General features: G+C 38.4%; 1 protein-coding gene across 1 annotated transcript in view; it reads left to right on the forward strand.

Moving 5' to 3' along the window:
* Nucleotides 1–19,461, forward strand: part of LOC150084421 (phosphatidylserine synthase-like) — a 235,729-nt gene that overhangs the window by 104,141 nt on the left and 112,127 nt on the right. Inside the window, exon 7 of the mRNA XM_090375214.1 lies at nucleotides 5,729–5,788. Coding sequence (XP_090231340.1) covers nucleotides 5,729–5,788 — 60 coding nt within the window. The remainder of the gene's footprint in view (nucleotides 1–5,728; nucleotides 5,789–19,461) is intronic.

Raw genomic sequence — 19,461 nt, forward strand, 5'->3', positions numbered from 1 at the left:
TCTGTTTTGTGCAGTGGCCATCCATTTACTACCGATGAACTCGTGAATTTCATCTGTCCATCCGTTTCATCCATTGTTGTCCTCCAGGTTATCATTTAGCTCCTCTTGGGTACCAAGAGATGGACTATTTTCTTAGTCCATCTGTCATCGTCTCTTCAAACTATGTATCCTGCCCAAGTCCATTTCAGTTCTTTAGTTTTGGTAAGAATGTCCTTTATTTGTGTTAACTGACTGTTTCTCTGTTTTCTCCATGTGTTTCTCTTCCATGTGTTTCTCTTCTTATCTAACAGTCTGATTCCTAATATAATTTGTTCCATTCTTTTGGTCAGTGTCCAGGTTTCACTTCCATAAGTCATGGTGGAGAGTATACATTGGCTCATTATTTTACATTTCAGACAAATTGGGATGTTGCATTTCAGTATGTGAAGAGCAACAATATTTCCTGAATGCTATCCATCTGAAATTTATTCTTCTCTTGACTTCCAGCCATTTATCATTATTACAGCTAATGCCTTTTCCCAGGTAAGTATATGAATCCACCTTTTCAATTACTGCTCCTTCAATGATTTTATCTCTTTCTGTGGCATTCTTGTTCATCCTTACTTTTGTTTTAGCCATATTCATCTGTAGTCCAAAATACTTACCAATTCTACATAACTGATTAAGATTTTCCTCTAATTCTTTGGGATCGTGGCTTATGATCACAATGTCATCTACAAATCATAAATGGTTTAGGTTCTCTCCATTCACATTGACTCCTTTCTGCTACCAGTCCAGTCTTTTGAAAGCTTCCTCAAGGGCAGCAGTAAACAACTTCGGAGATATTGTGTCTTCTTGTCAAATGCCTTTCTCAGTTTTAAATTTGCTACTGTCTTTGTCTAGTCTAATAAAGGAGGTAACATTCTCTTATATTTTCTTCAAAATCATAATGTAGGGGTGTCTATGCCTTGTCTTTCCATTGTCCAAAACATTGCCTTATGCTGTATGGAGTCAAATGCATTTTCATAATCCACAAATGCCAAGCATAATGGTGTTTTATATTCATTTTCTTTCTCCATTAGCTGCGATGTTATGTGAAGTTCATCCATAATTGAGAATCCTGTCCTAAAGCCAACTTGCTTTTTCTGATGATTCTCATCAAATATTCTTTCTAATCTGTTAGTAATGACCCTTGTGAACAACTTGTAGATGTGTGACAACACACTAATTGGCTTATAATTTCTAATTTCTGATTTATCACCTTTCTTATGCAGAAAAATTATGATTGGATTATTCCACTCCTTAGGCATCACACCTTTCCTAATGCATTTTGTGAAGAGTCTTGCCAGTTTCTGTGTCATGTGTCTCTTCCTCCTAATTTTTACAACTCGAAAGTAATTTCGTCTTCACCTGTGGCCTTCTCATACTTCATTTTCTTCAGTGCATGTTCTACCTCATCAAAAAGAATATCGGGTATATCATATGTGTTGGTAATTTGTGATCCTTCTTCCCTTCTGCTGGCATATTTCCTTCGCTCCTTATATAATTCTTTATAGTAGTCTTCTGCTATTTCAATTATGCCTTCTCTGCTATTTATAAGTACACAGTCACTATTCTTCAGTTTCAGTATCATTTGTCTTTCTGTATTACTGCTCATGATTGCTGATTTAAGTCCTTCGTTTTCCCTTAATGCTTGTTCTATTTTTCTTGTGTTTGATCTTATGTCCTCTTGAGTATCTTTCTAATAGCTTTGCATAACACTGTATACTCAAATTTGGCCTTGTCAGTGTTTATCTTGCACTTCATTTATTGCCTTCAGTTCATCATGACAACTGTTTCTTGACTAATTTTTTTTTCTTTGGATATCTTTTTACCTATAGGTTTCTTGGGCTTTATCACTTTCAGAAAGTTGTTTTCCTCGTTGATGTCTTAAGAATTTAAACATCATTAGCATTAGCAAAGGCAGAGGATGCAAGAAAGCAAGCTTATATAGCATCAGTCAAAAAAAATAAAACAAAATCCTTATTTCACCCATCCACTTGCTCCAAATGTTTGTCAAATTCTGCCTTGAATCTATTTAAGCTATCATCTTCTAAGACAGATGGTAGTTTGTTCCAGCAATCAACCACCCGCTGGCTAAAGGCAAATTTCCACACATCTCTCCTATACCGTCTTTCCTCAATTTGAATTTATGCCCTCTCAGGTGATTATTCTGAGCAAGAGGAAGAATTCCATCAGCATTGAGCATGCTCAAACCATTCAAAGCTTTATACACCTCAGTGATCACCTCACAGGTGCCTAGTCTCCAGACACTGTAATCTACAAAACTTAAGCCTTTCTTCTTAAGAGCAACCCTTCGTTCCATTCACTAATCTTGTTGCCCTTCTCTGTACTCATTCCAACAGCTCTACATCCTTCTTAAAATGAGGCCTCCAGATCAGTATACAGTACCCGAGGTGTGGCCTGACCATTGCCTTATACAAGGGGATAATCACCTCCTTATCTTTGCTAGAAAAATTCCTGTATATCATTGACAAGACATTATGAGCTACTCTTGCAGACCATCTGCACTACTCAGAAAACTTCATATCTTGAAAACTTCATATCTTCATATCTCAGAAAACTACTCAGAAAACTTCATATCTTCATATCTCAGAAAACTGCATAATTCCCCCAGGTCCTTTTCATTCTCTACCACTGTCAGTGTAGTACTACAGAGTTGATACGCTTCCCATATGTAGTAATTTACATTTGTCAATGTTAAACTTCATTTGCCACTTCTCAGCCCATCTGATTAACTTTTCTAGATCCTATTGCAGCAACGTACTGTTATTAGTGTCCTTAACAACCCTGCCAATCTTTGTATCGTCTGCAAACTTGGACATTAAGCCTGATATACCATCATCAATATCATTTATAAATACAGAAAACAACAATGGACCCAACACTGAACCCTGAGGGATTCCACTAATAACATTAGTCCACGAAGAGCAGTGTCAATTGATTACCACTCTGACTTCTCGCACTCAACCATCCCTTTATCCATAGCAGCAATTTGCCTCCAATGCCACACTGCTCCAATGTGTACAGTAGTCTTTCATGTGCCACAGTATGAAAAGCCTTTCTAAGATCCAAATATATGATATCAAAGTTATTCTCTGTATCCAGTTCCTTTGTGACCACATCATAGTATCCAATCAAATTGATCAGACAAGACTTCCCCTAAAAAAACCATGCTGTGTTCGAGCTATAACTAAAGTCTTGTCTAGATGATCTTGCAGTGCCTCCATTAATTTCCTTTGAACAGAAGTTAAACTAACAGCTCTATAATTACTTGTGTCACCTTTTGATCCTGCTTTGTGAATTCGGGTAACATTGGGCCTTTTTTATATTTATCTTCAACAGTTTCTCCTCCACTTTGCTTTCAATTATTACAAAATAATCTAGCTCACTGCCAGAGTTTAATTCACTTCTGGCATTCGCCTCCCTGAATCACTTCTCATGTGTGACTGCAGATGCAAAATACTCATTCAGTTTGTTAGCCACCTGAGCAGGATCATCAACAGTTGAACCATCAATATCCAGTGGACCAATCTGATTCATCCCTTTCCTTCTAGAGTTTACATAGGTAAAGAACTCTTTGCTGTTTTTCTTTGCATCCTTTGCCAAAGATTTCTCATAAATGCCTTTGCCTGCCTAATCTCCTTTGTGACTTGTTTACAGACCAGCTTATATCTATCATAGGCTTCCATGTCACCCATTAATTTATATGTATCCCATGCATTTTTCTTCTCTGCCACATGTCTCATTAGTTCATCTGACATCCATTTAGGCCTAAACCTTGAACAGTATTTCTTAGTGGGTATGTAAAGCCCAGTAGCTTCCAAGATTAATTCTTTGAATGCCTCCCATTTTGAATTTGCTGTTGGTAATGTCATCAGTTGGTCCCACCGTATAGAATTTAAGTGCTGTCTCAGATCACCGTAGTCGCCTTTACGAAAGCAAAAACCCTTCCCCCTTTATCCCTGATGGTAGTTACCTCTTTGAATATGTTGTTGTTGTTGTTGTTGTTTGGTTTTTAGGAGCATTAGCAACTAAGGCCATATTGCTCCGGTGCGGTGGTCATTCCCCGACCTTTCCGCATCCTCCGTATTTGGTGGTGACGGGCTCGAACCCCGGTCTAATCAAGAAGCGTGTGCTACGCACTGCTGCTCCTTCCCACCTGGCTACGGAGGCGCCTCTTTGAATAAATCCCACTTCAGCACACTGTGTTCACTGCCACCTAGTGGTTCCTTTATCTGCAGATTCTTAATGCATGAAGAATCACTACTGATAATCAGATCAAGAGTATTACTCCCTCTAGTTGCCTCCCGAACATGCTGATGTAGAAAACAATCATCCAATAAATATAAAACACAAATGCGTTGCTAGTGTGTGAGTGACCAACAAATTCCAGTCAATATCTGGAAAATTAAAATCCCCCATTATAAGGCCCTCTGATTTACTGGCCCACTCTATTTCCCTGTACATATTTTTTATTATGCTCATCAGAGTCATTAGGCCTATAACACACTCCTCTCAATTTTGATCTCCCAGTGCTTATGTCACGCCAAACTGACTCGACACTGCACTGTCCAGCGATGTCGACTGGCTTCACTTCCTTGGATTTTATGTGTGTCTTAACTAATAGCATAACCCTTCCTATCCTGTGTATCCTTTCTGTACACATTGTACTACCCAAATTTCAGTTCTGCATTCCCTATATCTGATTCCAGTTCTGCATTCCTTATATCTGCATTCCACGTCTCTGATATCCCAACAATATCTGCCTTTGATGTTTTGACCAACACCTCAAATTCATCAAATTTAGCTACCCTAACACAACCCATGTGTTTACTTGTACTGCAATGACTCCCAGCAGTCTTTGAAATTCCCTGCATCTTGTTTTCCAGGCTGCTGCTCATTCCAATAGAAGTATGATAACTTATATTTCTATGTATGTCGGCACCTCCATAGCCAGGTGGGCAGGAGCACCAGGTCATAACCCACGCTTCTTGATAAGACCGGGGTTCGAGCCCGTGCCCACTAAATACGGAGGATTCAGAAAGGTCAGGGAATGACCACCGCATATCCCCGGAGCAATATGGCCTTAGTTGCTAATGCTCCTAAAAACCAAATAACAACAACAACAATCTATGTATGTCTTTTGGAAATTAAATGAGATTTTTTTCATGTCTTTATATTTCATTTAATTTTATTTCCAAATTGTGTCAAAGGTCTATTAAAGTCCACCTGCCCGACTTCTTTGGTGAAGTCAGCAGTTAACATTGGCGGGGGGAATACTCAAACAGTATGATTAATGGACATCATGTTCACCATGATTAAGTAACAGTCTGCAGTGTTTAACTGATAAACATTTTTAAAAATTTTAAAAATGTCTGTCGGGGAGAAACTGGGTCATAGTACTTATCATTACTTTTGAACCTTTGATGCAAATTAAAATATGTTTAGTTGGACATTTCTGTATCATTATAAATAAAAAATGTGTATTGCACATTTGAGTTTTTTTTTTTGGTTTTTTAAATCAAATTTTAACTTGATTGACACCTAGAATCTTATGAATGACTGGTATATTGATTTTTATTAGTTTTCTTCACTGCTATATTGATTTTTATTAGTTTTCTTCACTGCTATATTAATTTTTATTATTTGTTTTAAAAAAAGTACTGTAAGGTTATTTTACTCCTAGAGATATTCAAACCACAACTGGAAAAATAAGGAGAGCAGTTTTGCAGTTTACTCCTGCAGGGTAGGTTTTGTATCCCTTTTATAGTAATATTTATCCTTGCATTTCTATGCATTGTAAAGAAAGAATTTAAGTATATTTTCCCTTTATTATCACCTTACCATGAACTATAATATAATTTTGAATAATGACATCATTACTTTATATTATGAATTATACAGAACAACAAATATTGGATCATATCTTGTTACAGGCATGAAAGTAAGTTTACTTTATAGATTTTGGGATGCTAAACATGGAAATAGTGCTTAAAATTTCATATTGGCTCTTGTGTTCAAAAAGAGTAGTTTTTTTATATTTATACAAGATATTTTTTATTTATATGGCATTAAGATGTAGCTCCGATCATACCTGTATCAAACATGGGACCTTTTTGCCTTTTGCTTGAATTGAGCTTCGGAAGCATCCCCTTTCACCATACAATATTAAATAGCTAATATGGCAGCATTCCAATTGCTTTTGTATCTTTGCTCCATTGCTGTGATGTTTTGATGGAAGCACTCACCATGTTCGTCATTGACAGCACCACAGTTTGGCAAGAAGAAATCCAGGTGTGAGTGCAAGAAATGCATCTTCAATGACATCCAGGTGTAACACCCCAGTTTTTCGTAAGAAGTAATGAGATCTTCCACAAGCTGCCTATAGTTGCCTGCCTTATGTAACCCTTTTGTAGTCCTAACAAAATGGCGATTACCATTAAATCACCACATATCTGCCACTCATACTTGTGATAGTGTACACCTAAGAGAATGTTCTCCATGTTTGTGTATGTTTCTTTTTTGTGGACGGCATATGCAAAACGTATTGACAGCAGCATATTTCCTTTGAGTAATAACACAGCCTTAAGACTAACCTTAGAAGCATCTATAAATAGTTGCCATTCTTTGGGAACGTGCCACATGTTCATTGCTGCCATTAGACCAGTGTTTCTCAACCTTTTTTTAATTATCGCCCCCCCCCCTAACAGACTCCAAATTAAAAAAAAAAAAAAAATCGACCAGAAATCATAAAATTCAAGTCATAACTAGAATAGGTATGTTTTTCAAGTCGTAAATAAGCTACAAGAAGCAGCGTTATAAGTCGTCATTAGGAGATAAGTGTGCCTATTATCTTGCAACCCCCCACCACCCCCACTGTCTTCACACGTGTCACTCAAAAAAAAAAAGAGACCAAATGTTTAGTTTTTTTAGTGCATTGTGTTGATTGTTGGTTTCCGTTGCAGTGCAAATAGACAAATTTTGTTTCGACATTCCTGACGGAATTTTGAAAAAATTCCGTCAGGAATGTCGGAATTTTTTTTTACAGAACCATTATAATGTTGGTGGCCAAACCATATGAGACGTAAAAAATAAAAAGGGAAGCATCGTATTTGACATGCAACTAGTGCATGGTAAGTTTTTTGTTTTTTATCTATCGCCATATTTTTTACGTAGGTTCCTAAACATTTTTTGATACAGTAAGTCCCCGGGTTACGTAGTTTGGACTTACGTTACGTTTTTTATATGACAGAAGATTTCAGTGAAGGGGACACACATTTCACTACAATAACATAAAAACTCAAAGAATTCCAGATATTGGTATTATTGGAAATGCAATAGGATCAAGTTTAGTACCCGTTTATAATGAATTGCACTAACAGAGAAGCCCAATAACCTGGAAAGTGCAAATTGTTTTTATTGTTTTATGGCAGTGACCTCGAGAAATGTGCTTTAGTAAATTGTGAGCTCGCGTGGGGTATTAATAGTGAGTTTCCGCCTTAACCCTGTGAAGTTCTTTTCAGAAAATTAATTTTGACTGTTATCATGGTGCCGACTAAGAGAATAAGTGACAGTGGTACTAGTAAATCTATCAAGAAAAGGAAAGTGATCAGAAAATTTAAATAATAACGATGTATGAAAATGGCCAAACATTAACAAGTATCGCACGTAATTCAGATTTTCATTGGCATCGGTGAACACAATAAAGGACAAAGACAGAATACGAGAAGCGGTGAAGCATTCGGCACCATGAGGTCAACTATAATAACCAGAGCTATGAAATACAAATCAGTTTTTACAGTACGATAACATGCTTTTTTTCTTCCTTTTGTGTTTTGTCTTCTTATGTGCCACTTGGCTACTTCACTGCTGCCCCCAGATAAAGTTTTAATTGAACTAATTAAAAATATATAACTATTTTTCATCATTTTTCTGAGGATATTATGTGGTTTTTGTAATTTTGGCATATCGAGGAAATATTGGAGCAATATTTTTTTTGTCATTCCTGAGTTACATAAAACTCGACTTATGTAAGAAGTCCAGGAACGTATCTCTTGCGTATGTCGGGAACTTACTGAATTTTTGGATTAACCGGGAAATCGATTATTCGGGAATTTTTTTTTTACCATCTGTCCCAGAAAATCGAGCATCTACTGTATTTTGAAAGGTGTTCTATGAGGCAAAGTAATTTGTTTTTCAGTCATTTTGTTTCAAATGTAAATGATTGTTAATACTTATATAAAACAGAATTACATTTCCTTGACTTCTAAGGAACAATTTAATTACATGTCTATTCTTAATGAAAGGCAAGTTCATAATACTTCCCACTTACACAAAAGGACACCAACAGTATATTTCTTAATCTTTCATTACTGTTTATATGTCAGCACTCATTACCACTGCACTGTATGTGGAAATAGCAGTTCAACATACTGTTTACTCCTATAAAACCTTTTTGTCCATAACTAGTTGTTCATTGTATTTGTTCCATCAAAGGCAGATATTGTTGGGATATCAGAGACATGGTGTCACTTAGATATAAGAAATGCAGAATTGGAATTTCGGGAGTACAATGTTACAGAAAGGATAGAAAGGGAGAAGGGATCATCTGTTAGATAAGAAACAAATAAAATCTAAGGAAGTGCATCCAGTTAACATGGATGGGCAATGCAATGTTGAGTCAGTTTGGTGTGACGTAAGCACTGGGAAAGCAAAATTGAGAATAGGAGTTTGTTATACTCCTAATGACTCTGATGAGTACAATGAATAACTGTACAGGGAAATAGAGTGAGCCAGTAAATCAGATTGTCTTATAATGGGGAATTTTAACTTCCTAGATATAGACTGGAGCTTGTGGGTTGGTCACTCGCACACTAACAAGACTTTTGTGGATTTATTGGATGATTGTTTTCTGCAGCAGCATGTTCGAGATTCAACCCAAGGAAGTAATACTCTTGATCTGATTAGCATTAGCATTAGTAGAGGCATTTGATGCGAGAAAGCAAGCTTATGCAGCATCGGCCAAAAATAAAAAAATAAAAAAATAATAATAACAAATAAATAAATAAAAAATAACCACTTCCACTTCACCCCTCTGTTCGTTCGAAATACCTGTCCAGCTGAACCTTAAACTTATTTAGGCTATCAACTTCCATGACAAGGGATGGAAGTCTGTTCAACGAACCAACCACCCGCTGGCTAAAGGCAAATTTCCTCACATCTATCCTACATCTGTCTTTCCTCAATTTGAATTTATGCCCACTCAGGTGATTATTCTGAGCAAGAGGAAGAATCCCATCAGCATTGAGCATGCTCAAACCATTCAAGGCTTTATACACCTCTATCAGATCACCTCGCTGGTGTCTAGTCTCCAGACACTGTAATTTGCAAAACTTAAGCCTTTCTTCATAAGAGCATTCCTCACTAATCTTGTTGCCCTTCTCTGTACTCATTCCAGCAGCTCTACATTCTTCTTGAAATGAGGCCTCCAGACCTGTATACAGTACTCTAGGTGTGGCCTGACCATTGCCTTATACAAGGGAATAATCACCTCCTTATCCCTGCTAGAAAAATTCCTATATATCATTGACAATACACCATGAGCTACTATTGCAGCCGTCTGCACTGCTCAGAGAACTTCATACCTGCCTGCACAACCACCCCCAGGTGCCTTTCATTCTCTACCACTGTCAGTGTAGTACCACAGAGTTGATACTTTGCTCTGGGTTGCTGTTTCCCATATGTAGTACTTTACATTTGTCAATGTTAAACTTCATTTGCCACATCTCAACCTTTCCAGATCCTGTTGCAGCAGCAGCATAGTGTCAGTAGTTTCCTTGACAACCCTGCCAACCTTCGTATCATTTGCAAACTTGGACAATACGCTTGATATACCATCATCAGTATCATTTATAAATACAGAAAACAATAATGGACCCAATACTTAACCCTGAGGGACTCCACTAATAACATTAGTCCACGATGAGCAGTGTCCATTGATTACCACACTCTGTCTTCTCCCCCTCAACCACCCCTTTAACCATAGCAGCAATTTGCCTACAATGTCACACTGCTCCAATTTGTGCAGCAGTCTTCCATGTGAAACAGTATCAAAAGCCTTTCTAAGATCCAAGTATATAATATCAAAGTTATTCCCTGCATCCAGTTCTTTTGTGACTGCATCATAGTATCCAATCAAATTGGTCAGGCAAGACTTCCCCTTAACAAAACCATGCTGTGTCTGAGCTATAACTGAAGTCTTGTCTAGATGATCCTGCAGTGCTTCTTTAACCAGTGCCTCCATTAATTTTCCTGGAACAGAAGTTAAACTCACAAGTCTATAGTTACTTGTGTCAGCCTTTGATTCTCCTTTGTGAATTGGGGTCACATTTGCACATCTCCAGTCCATGGGTACTTCCCCTGAGTCCAAGGAAGCTCTCATAATTATGGCTAAGGGTTTGCTTACTTCCTTTCTACCTCCTTTAATATAACTGGATAGATCCCATTCACTCCGGGTGCCTTTCTTGTGTTTATCTTCAACAATTTCTCCTTCACTTTTCTCTCAGTTATTACAAGATTCTCTAGCTTACTGCCAGAGTTGAATACACCTCTGGCATTCCCCTCGCTGAATAACTCCTGATGTGAATGTTGATGCAAAATATTCATTTAGTTTGTTAGCAACCTGAGCAGGATCATCAACAGTTGATCCATCGATATCAAGTGGACCAATCTGATTCATCCCCTTCCTTCTAGAGTTTACATAAGTAAAGAACTCTTTGCTGTTTTTCTTTGCATCCCCTGCCAAAGATTTCTCGTAATCTGCCTTCGCCTGCTTAACCTCCTTTGTAACTTGGTTACAGATCAACTTGTATCTATCACAGGCTTCTGTGTCACGTGTTAATTTGTATGTATCCCATGCATTTTTCTTCTCTGCCATATGTCTCATTAGTTCATCTGACATCCATTTAGGCCTAAACCTTGAACAATATTTCTTAGTTGGTATGTAAAGCCTAGTAGCTTCCAAGATAAGTTCTTTGAATGCTTCCCATTTTGAATTTGCTGTTGGTAACATCATCAGTTGGTCCCACTGTATAGAATTTAAATACTGTCTCAGTCCATCGTAGTCGCCTATACGAAAGCAATAACCCTTCCCTTTGCTCCTAATGGTAGTTACCTCTTTGAGTAAATCCCACTTCAGCACACTGTGATCACTGTGATCGATATCAAGTGGACCAATCTGATTCATTCCTTTCCTTCTAGAGTTTACATAAGTAAAGAACCCTTTGCTGTTTTTCTTTGCATCCCCTGGTTCATTTATCTGCATATTCTTAATGCATGAAGAATCACTACTGATAATCAAATCTAATATCTCTGCTGATCACTGCTGATAATTATCAGTATCACTACTGATACTGATAATTATCCGCAGTGATCATTCATGCAGTAAGAATCTGCAGATAAAGGAACCATTAGGTGGCAGTGATCACAATGCACTGATGTGGGATTTACCCAAAGATGTAACTACCATCAGGGGTAAAGGGAAGGGTTTCGTAAAGGTGACTACAGTGGTTTCAGACAGTTTTTAAATTCTACGCAGCGGGGCTAACTGATGATGTTACCAACAGCAAATTCTAAATGGGATGCATTCGGGGAATTAATCTTGGAAGTCGCTTTTCGTACCAACTAAACACTTCCTAGCTCATTTCACAAATATACATGGTCTCAATTCTAATTTGAATGATGTCCATTTCCACTTACAGTCTGCAAACCTCGTGTACGATAGAAGGGAGTATATGATGAGAGCCTTGTCGATCAATTCGGCCCTGGAAAGAATGTGCAAGGCTCAAGGTTTAGAATTTTTTTCAGCCTGCACTGTACTTGTTAATAGGAGAGACTGCTTCTATATGGATGGGATACATTTAAATAGAAAGGGTGCAAGAATATTTGCCGATGCTATCGAGGCAGTGTTAGGTGGGTCGGACAACTAATAGCTTGGGGAGGATACAAGGACTAATAGTTTATTAGTAGTCGTAGGTGAAGGTGATTCTTGCACAACTTCTATTAGAATAAGTAGGACCTGGAGCGTGGGGTGTTGGGGGTTTCAGGGACGGATGGCAGTCATCCTGAAATATGTGGGTATATTGGATGTGTTAGGGTAACTAGGAATAGGATCATGTATGCTTGCATGTATACCAATGCTAGAAGTATAATAAATAAATTTGATGAATTTGAAGTGTTGGTCAAGACATCAAAGGCGGATATTGTTGGGATAGCAGAGACGTGGTGTCACACAGATATAAGAAATGCTGAACTGGAATTTGGGGAGTACAATGCGTACAGAGAGGATAGACAGGATAGAAAGGGAGGAGGTGTTATGCTGTTAATTAAGAAAAAAATAAAATCAAAGGTTCATCCAGTTCATATAGATGAACAGTGCACTTTTGAGTCAGTTTGGTGTGACATAAGCACTGCTAAAGCAAAAATAAGAGTAGGAGTGTGTTATAGGCCTAATGACTCGAATGAGTACAATAAACAATTGTACAGAGAAATAGAGTGGGCTAGTAAATCGGAATGTCTTATAATGGGGGATTTCAACTTCCCAGATATTGACTGGAACTTGTGGGTTGGGCACTCACACATCAGTCAGAATTTTGTGGATTTATTGGATGATCGTTTTCTGCAGCAGCATGTTCCAAAGGCAACCAGAGAAAGTAATACTCTTGATATGGTTATCAGCAGTGATCATTCGTGTATTAAGAATTTGCAGATAAAGGAACCACTAGGTGGCAGTGATCACAGTGTTCTGATGTGGGATTTTCTTAAAGATTTAATTACCATCAGGGGTAAAAGAAAGGGTTTTTGCTTCCGTAAAAGTGGTCTCCAACAGTTTTTAAATTCTGTACAGTGGGATCAACTGACGATGTTGCCAACAGTTAATTCTAAGTGGGAAGCACTCAAGGAATTGTGGATGCTACTAAACGTTTCATACCTATTAAGAAATATTGTTCAAGGTTTAGGCCTAAATGGTTATCTAATGAACTGAGACTCGTAACAGAGAAGAAAAATGCATGCGATGCATATAAATTATCAAGCGACTCAAGCCTATAGCAGATATAAGGTAGTCTGTAATCAGGTCACAAAGGAGGTTAGGCAGGCGAAGGCAGATTACGAGAAATCCTTGGCAAAAGATGCTAAGAAAAACAGCAAGGATTTCTTTACTTATATAAACTCTAAAAGGAAGGGGATGAATCTGATTGGTCCACTTGACATCGATGGTTCGACTGTTGATGATCCTGCTCAGATAGCAAACAAACTGAATGAGTATTTTGCATCTACATTCACACGTGAGGAATTATTAAGGTTTGAAAATGGCAGAAGGTTATCAAATTGTAGCAGTATACTTAATGATTTTGTAATAACTGAGAGCAAAGTGGAAGAGAAATTGTTGAAGTTAAACGTAAGAAAAGCACCTGGGGTGGATGGGATCTATCCAGTTATATTAAAGGAGGTGGCAAAGCAACTAAGCAAACCCTTAGCCATAATTATCAGAGCATCCTTTGATTCAGGCGCGGTCGCCACGGACTGGAGATGTGCAAATGAATCCCCAATTCACAAAGGGGGATCGAAGGGTGACATGAGTAATTACAGACCAGTTAGTTTAACTTCTGTTCTGGGTAAAATAATGGAATCACTAGTTAAGATGCATTGCAGGATCATCTAGACAAGACTGCAGCAATAGTTCAGACACAGCATGGGTTTTGCTAGCAGGGAGAAGGAGGTGAGTGTCCCTCTGTATAAGGCGATGGTCAGGCCATGCCTTGAGTACTGTGTACAGGTCTGTAGGCCTCATTTTAGGAAGGATCTAGATTTACTTGAGCGTGTACAGAGAAGGACAACAAGATTGGTGAGGAGAATGAAGGGCTTCTCTTACTAAGAGAGGCTTAAGTTCTGCAAATTGCAGTGGCTGGAGACTAGGCACCTGCAAGGTGATCTGATTGAGGTATATAAGGCCTTGAATGGGTTGAGCACGCAGAATTCTGATGGGACCTTCCACTTTTTCAGATTACGAACCTAAGGGAGCATAAATTCAAATTAAGAAAAGACAGATGTAGAATAGATGTGCGAAAATTTGCCTTTAGCCAGCGGGTGGTTCATTGCTGGAACAAACTTCCATCTGTCGTTGTGGAAGTTAACAGGTTAAATAAATTTAAGGAGGGACTGGACAGGCATTTGGAAGGAATGGTGTGATTTTTTTTTTTTTTTTTTTTTTTTTTTGGCTGATGCTGCATAAGCTCATACACTTGCTTTCTTGCATCACATGCCACTGCTACTACTACTACTACTACTCCTTTTTCTGACAGAATCTCAGTTATCAGTTGATTCAACTACTGCTCATCTCAGTTGCCCAAATTATTTGCTGTATAATTCCTTTCACCTCAAAGGTGGTACTTGTGCATATATCCGTTCCGATATTCCCTGTCAGAGACTTGGCAATTTGGAATCTCCTCTTTTTGATCTTCTCTGGCTTAAAATCTCTCTACCTCACTGTGTCAAATTCATCTGTTGTCTCTACTGTTCTCCCAACTCCACTAATCACGTGGAGCTCTTTGACTTCCTCTCTTTGCAAATTGACTTTCTCCAGTCCAACTTTCCTAACAGTGAGGTAATTTTCCTTGGTGATTTTAATGTTCACAACACCAGCTGGCTTCCATTTTCTAGTCATACCAACCCAGCTGGTTAATATTCTGAAGCTTTTGCAATTACTAATGACTTTGCACAGATTGTTCATTTACCTACAAGAATACCGAACAATCCTAACCATGCAGCCAACACGCTTGATCTTTTTCTCACAAACAACCTATCTAAGTACACGGTCAAAGTGAGTGGTCCTTCACGCACCTCAGATCATAACTTGGTGATTGTCTCTTCTCCAATGCAGCCTTTATCTCATGGCTATTCCCAACCTCGTATTGTTTGGCATTACAAGAATGCAAAATGGGATGCCCTGTGAGATTTCTTTTCTTCTTTTCCTTGGTCGGATTACTCTTTCAAAACTTCTGATGTCAACTTGCTCAGATCGTGTCAGTGAAATTATTCTTGTAAGAATGGAATCCTTTATTCTACACTCCACTTTAAAATCTCTTCCTTTATCTAAACCTTGGTTTTCCAATGAATGTGCTAAGGCTGTTCAAGAGAAGAATGTTGCATATCATAATTGGCTTGTTGCCAAATCTTCAATTTCATTTTCTGCCTACACCAAAGCTCGCAACAATTGTAAAACAGTTATTAATCAGTCCAAACTAGAGTTTGAACAGGCTAAGTGTAGAAAACTTGCTTCTTGCCCTAATGGTAGCCGAGCATTCTGGTCTCTTGCCAACGCTATTGGCCACAACCTTTGCCCATCTCTGCTCCCACATCTGTCAAAACCACTTGGTTCTGTTGTCACTTCAGCCAAGGATAAAGCTGACCTGCTAGCATCCCATTTTTTTTCCAACTCACATATTAATGATCTTGGTAAAACACCTCCCACCATTCCCAACATGCTCCATTCAATGCCTCCTGTGGTCTTCCATCAAAAGGATGTCAGAAGGATTTTGATGAATCTCGATGGTAAGAAAGCCCGAGGTCCTGATGGTATTTCTCCACTTGTTCTCAAAACCTGTGCTCCTGAACTTATTCCTGTTCTTTGCCGCTTTTTTTTCACTTTCTTATTCCTAAGGTGTTTTTCCTTCTGCTTGGAAATTTATTCATATCCAGCCAGTTCCTAAAAAGGGTGACAAATCCCACCCATCCAATTATCATCCCATTGCAATTACTTCTACTCTTTCTGAAGTAATGGAGAAATCAATTAACCACCAACTCTTAAACTACCTAGAAACCTTCCGTCTGATCAACGATTGCCAGTATGGATTCCGTCAGTGTCGGTTCACTGGTGATATTTTTGCTTATGTTACCCATTTATGGACAAATTCAGTGGAGAAATATGGTGAAACACAAATAGTTGTTCTTGACATCTCAAAGGCTTTTAATCATATTTGGCATAAAGGTCTTTTAAACAAGCTTCCATCTTATGGTTTGCCAACTTTTTTTGTAATTGGTTATCCAGTTTTCTCTCTGATATCTCACTGAGGGTGATGGTAAATGGCTCTCTGTCTTCTAACTTTTCCACTAATGCTGGTGTCCTCCAAGGTTCAGTTCTTTCCCCCACTCTTTTCCTCTTGTATATTAATGACCTTCTTCCATTGACTGGACATCCTGTCCATAGTTTTGCCGATGATAGCACATTGCATTCAACTTTCCATTTTGAGAAACCTTGTCCTGCTCAATCAGCTTTAACTTCTCGAAAATCTGCTACCAATTCCTTAAATGCCGATCTCCAGGTAATTCTCCAATGGGCCAAAGACAACTTAGTTGATTTCAATCCTTCTAAAACTCAGTCTTGTCTTATATCTCGGAAAAAGGATTCTTCTGCTCCTATGCTTATCTTTGGTAACACTCCAATTTCTAGTCAAAATGATATATCTCTTTTGGGGATTACCCTGACTTCTAATATCTCTCTTGATATTTTGGCTTATGTTACCCATTTATGGACAAATTCAGTGGAGAAATATGGTGAAACACAAGTAGTTGTTCTCTGCATCTAAAAAACTTTGGTTTTCTCTTTCGCTCTTGGCGTTACTTTTCTTCTAAACAGCTGTTCACTCAGTACAAATTGCAAATCCTCCTTACCATGGAATATTGTTCCCACATCTGGAGCGGTGCCCCCAAAACCTCTCTCAGACTTCTAGATTCCATTCAGAAGAAAGCAGTTAGGTTAATTAACGACTCATCTCTAACAGTCTCTCCACTCTCTGTCTCATAGACGTTCTGTTTCTGCTGCTTGCCTTTTCTACAGATACTGCCATGGGCACTCTTCTTCTGAATAAGCTTCTATAATTTCCACTCTCGTTCAAAACAGTCCAAACACCTGCTGCCACCAGCCAATATGCATTTACTGTCAAACTTCAAACTCACAGAACCAACTTTTAATCTTCCTTGTTTATTCATTCAACTGCTGTTTTCTAGAACAACCTTTCATCATACGTATTTCCTGAAAATTAGTCTACAGAAGTTCATGTCTAATGTCAACTAATATCTTCTTTCATCTTTTCAAACTCCAACCCGAGCACGGTACTAAGTACTGTAGGTTGTAATACCTCTCGTGTTTGGGATTTTCATAAAAAAAAAAAAAAAAAAAATACTGTTCGGGGTTTAGGCCTAAATGGATGCCACATGAACTAATGAGACTCGTTGCAGAGAAGAAAAATGCATGGGATGCATTTAAATAATCAGGAGCCACAGACGCCTTCGGTAGATATAAGATAGTCTGTAATCATGTCACAAAGGAGGTTAGGCAAGCAAAGGCAGATTATGAGAAATATTTGACAAAGGTTGCAAATAAAAACAGTAAAGACTTCTTTACTTATGTAAAGTCTATAACAGGAAGGGGATGCATCAGATTGGTCCCCTTGATATTGATGGTTTGATTGTTGATAAGCCTGCTCAGGTAGCTGACAAACTGAAATAATAACTGAGAGAAAAGTGGAGGAGAAATTGTTGAAGTTAAACATAAGAAATGCACCTCAGGTGGAGATGGAATCTATCCAGTTATATTAAAGGAGGCAGCAAAGGAAGTAAGTAGGCCCATAGCCATGATTATGAGCGCAACCTTGGACAGGGGAGCTCCCCACAACTGGAGATGTGCAAATGTATCCCCACTTCACAAATGAGGTACGAAAGGTAATGCGAGTAATTACAGACCTATTAGTTTAATTTTTGTTCTGTGTGAAATAATGGTGTCACCGGTTAAAGAAACACTGCAGGATCATCTAGATAAGACTGCAGTTATAGTTTAGACACAGAATGGGTTTGTTAAGGGGAAGTCTTGTCTGACCAATTAGATTGGATACTACAATGATGTTCACAAAGGAATTGAATACAAAAAATAATTTTGATACTGTATACTTAGATTTCTGGAAAGCCTTTGATATTGTTACACTTGGAAGACTATTGTAGAATTTGGAGCATTATGGCATTAAGGGTGAGTTGCTGCTATGGATAAAGGGATGGAGAGTAGTATTCAACGGACACTTCTCTTTGTGGACTAATGTTATTAGTAGTGTCCCCCAGGGGTCCATTTTGGATCAATTCTTGTTTTCTGTATTTATCATATCAATGACATTGATAAAGGTATATTACCATTACCATTAGCAGAGGCACATGATGCAAGAAAGCAAGCTTAGACAGCATCAGCCAAAAAAAAAAAAAAAAAAAAAAACCTTTCCATTTCACTGTTCCAATCATTCCAAATGTTTGTCCAGTTCTGCCTTGAATTTATATAAGCTCTCAACTTCCACAACAACAGATGGAAATTTGTTCCAGCAATCAACTACTCGCTGGCTAAAGGCAACCTTCCGCACATCTGATCTACAACTGTCTTTCCTCAGTTTGAATCTGTGCCCCCTCAGGTTTGTAATCTGAATAAGAGAAAAAATCCCATCAGCATTGAGCCTGCTCAATCCATTCAAGGCCTTATATAAACCTCAGTCAGATCATCTTGCATGTGTCTAATCTCCAGGCACTGCAGTTTGCAGAACTTAAGCCCATCTTGGTAATAGCAGATCTTTGTTGCCCCTTGCCTGTTTTGTTGCCCTTCTTTGTACTCGTTCTAGTAATTCTATATCCTTCCTAAAATGAGGCCTCCAGACCTGTACACAGTATTCAAGGCGTGGCCTGACCATTGCCTTGTACAACAGGATAATCACCTCCTTGTCCCTACTAGCAAAATTCCTATATATCATTGGCAAGACTCCATGACCTGCTCTGGCAGCTCGTCTGCACTACTCAGAGAACTTCATATCTGACAGCACAATTACCCCCAGGTCTCTTTCACTCTCCACTGCCCTGAGTGTAACACCACCTAGTTGGTACATTTCTCTGGGGCTTTTTTTATTTTTTATTTATTTTTTTTTTTTTGTGAAAACCCCAAACAAGAGAGGTATTAGAACCTATAGTACTGTTTTTGGGTTGGAGATTGTGAAGACAAAAGAAGATATTTGTTGACATTGCATATGGGTAGCTACTGCTACCCATATGCAGTACTTTGCATTTGTCAATGTTAAACTTCAGTTGCCACTTCTCAGCCCATCTACCCAACTTTTCCAGATCCTTTTGCAGCAGCATACTGTCATTACTGTTATTAACCACCCTACCAAGCTTTGTATCATCAGCCAACTCGGACATTAAGCCTGATATACTTTCATCAATATCATTGATAAATATACAAAACAACAATGGGCCCAACACCAAACCCTGAGGGACACCACTAATAACATTAGTCCACGTAGAGCAGTATCCATTGATTACCACTCTCTGTCTTCT

Source organism: Mastigoproctus giganteus, chromosome 6, assembly GCF_048544385.1.
Source record: "Mastigoproctus giganteus isolate SK-2022 chromosome 6, ASM4854438v1, whole genome shotgun sequence".
Classification (NCBI taxonomy): domain Eukaryota; kingdom Metazoa; phylum Arthropoda; class Arachnida; order Uropygi; family Thelyphonidae; genus Mastigoproctus; species Mastigoproctus giganteus.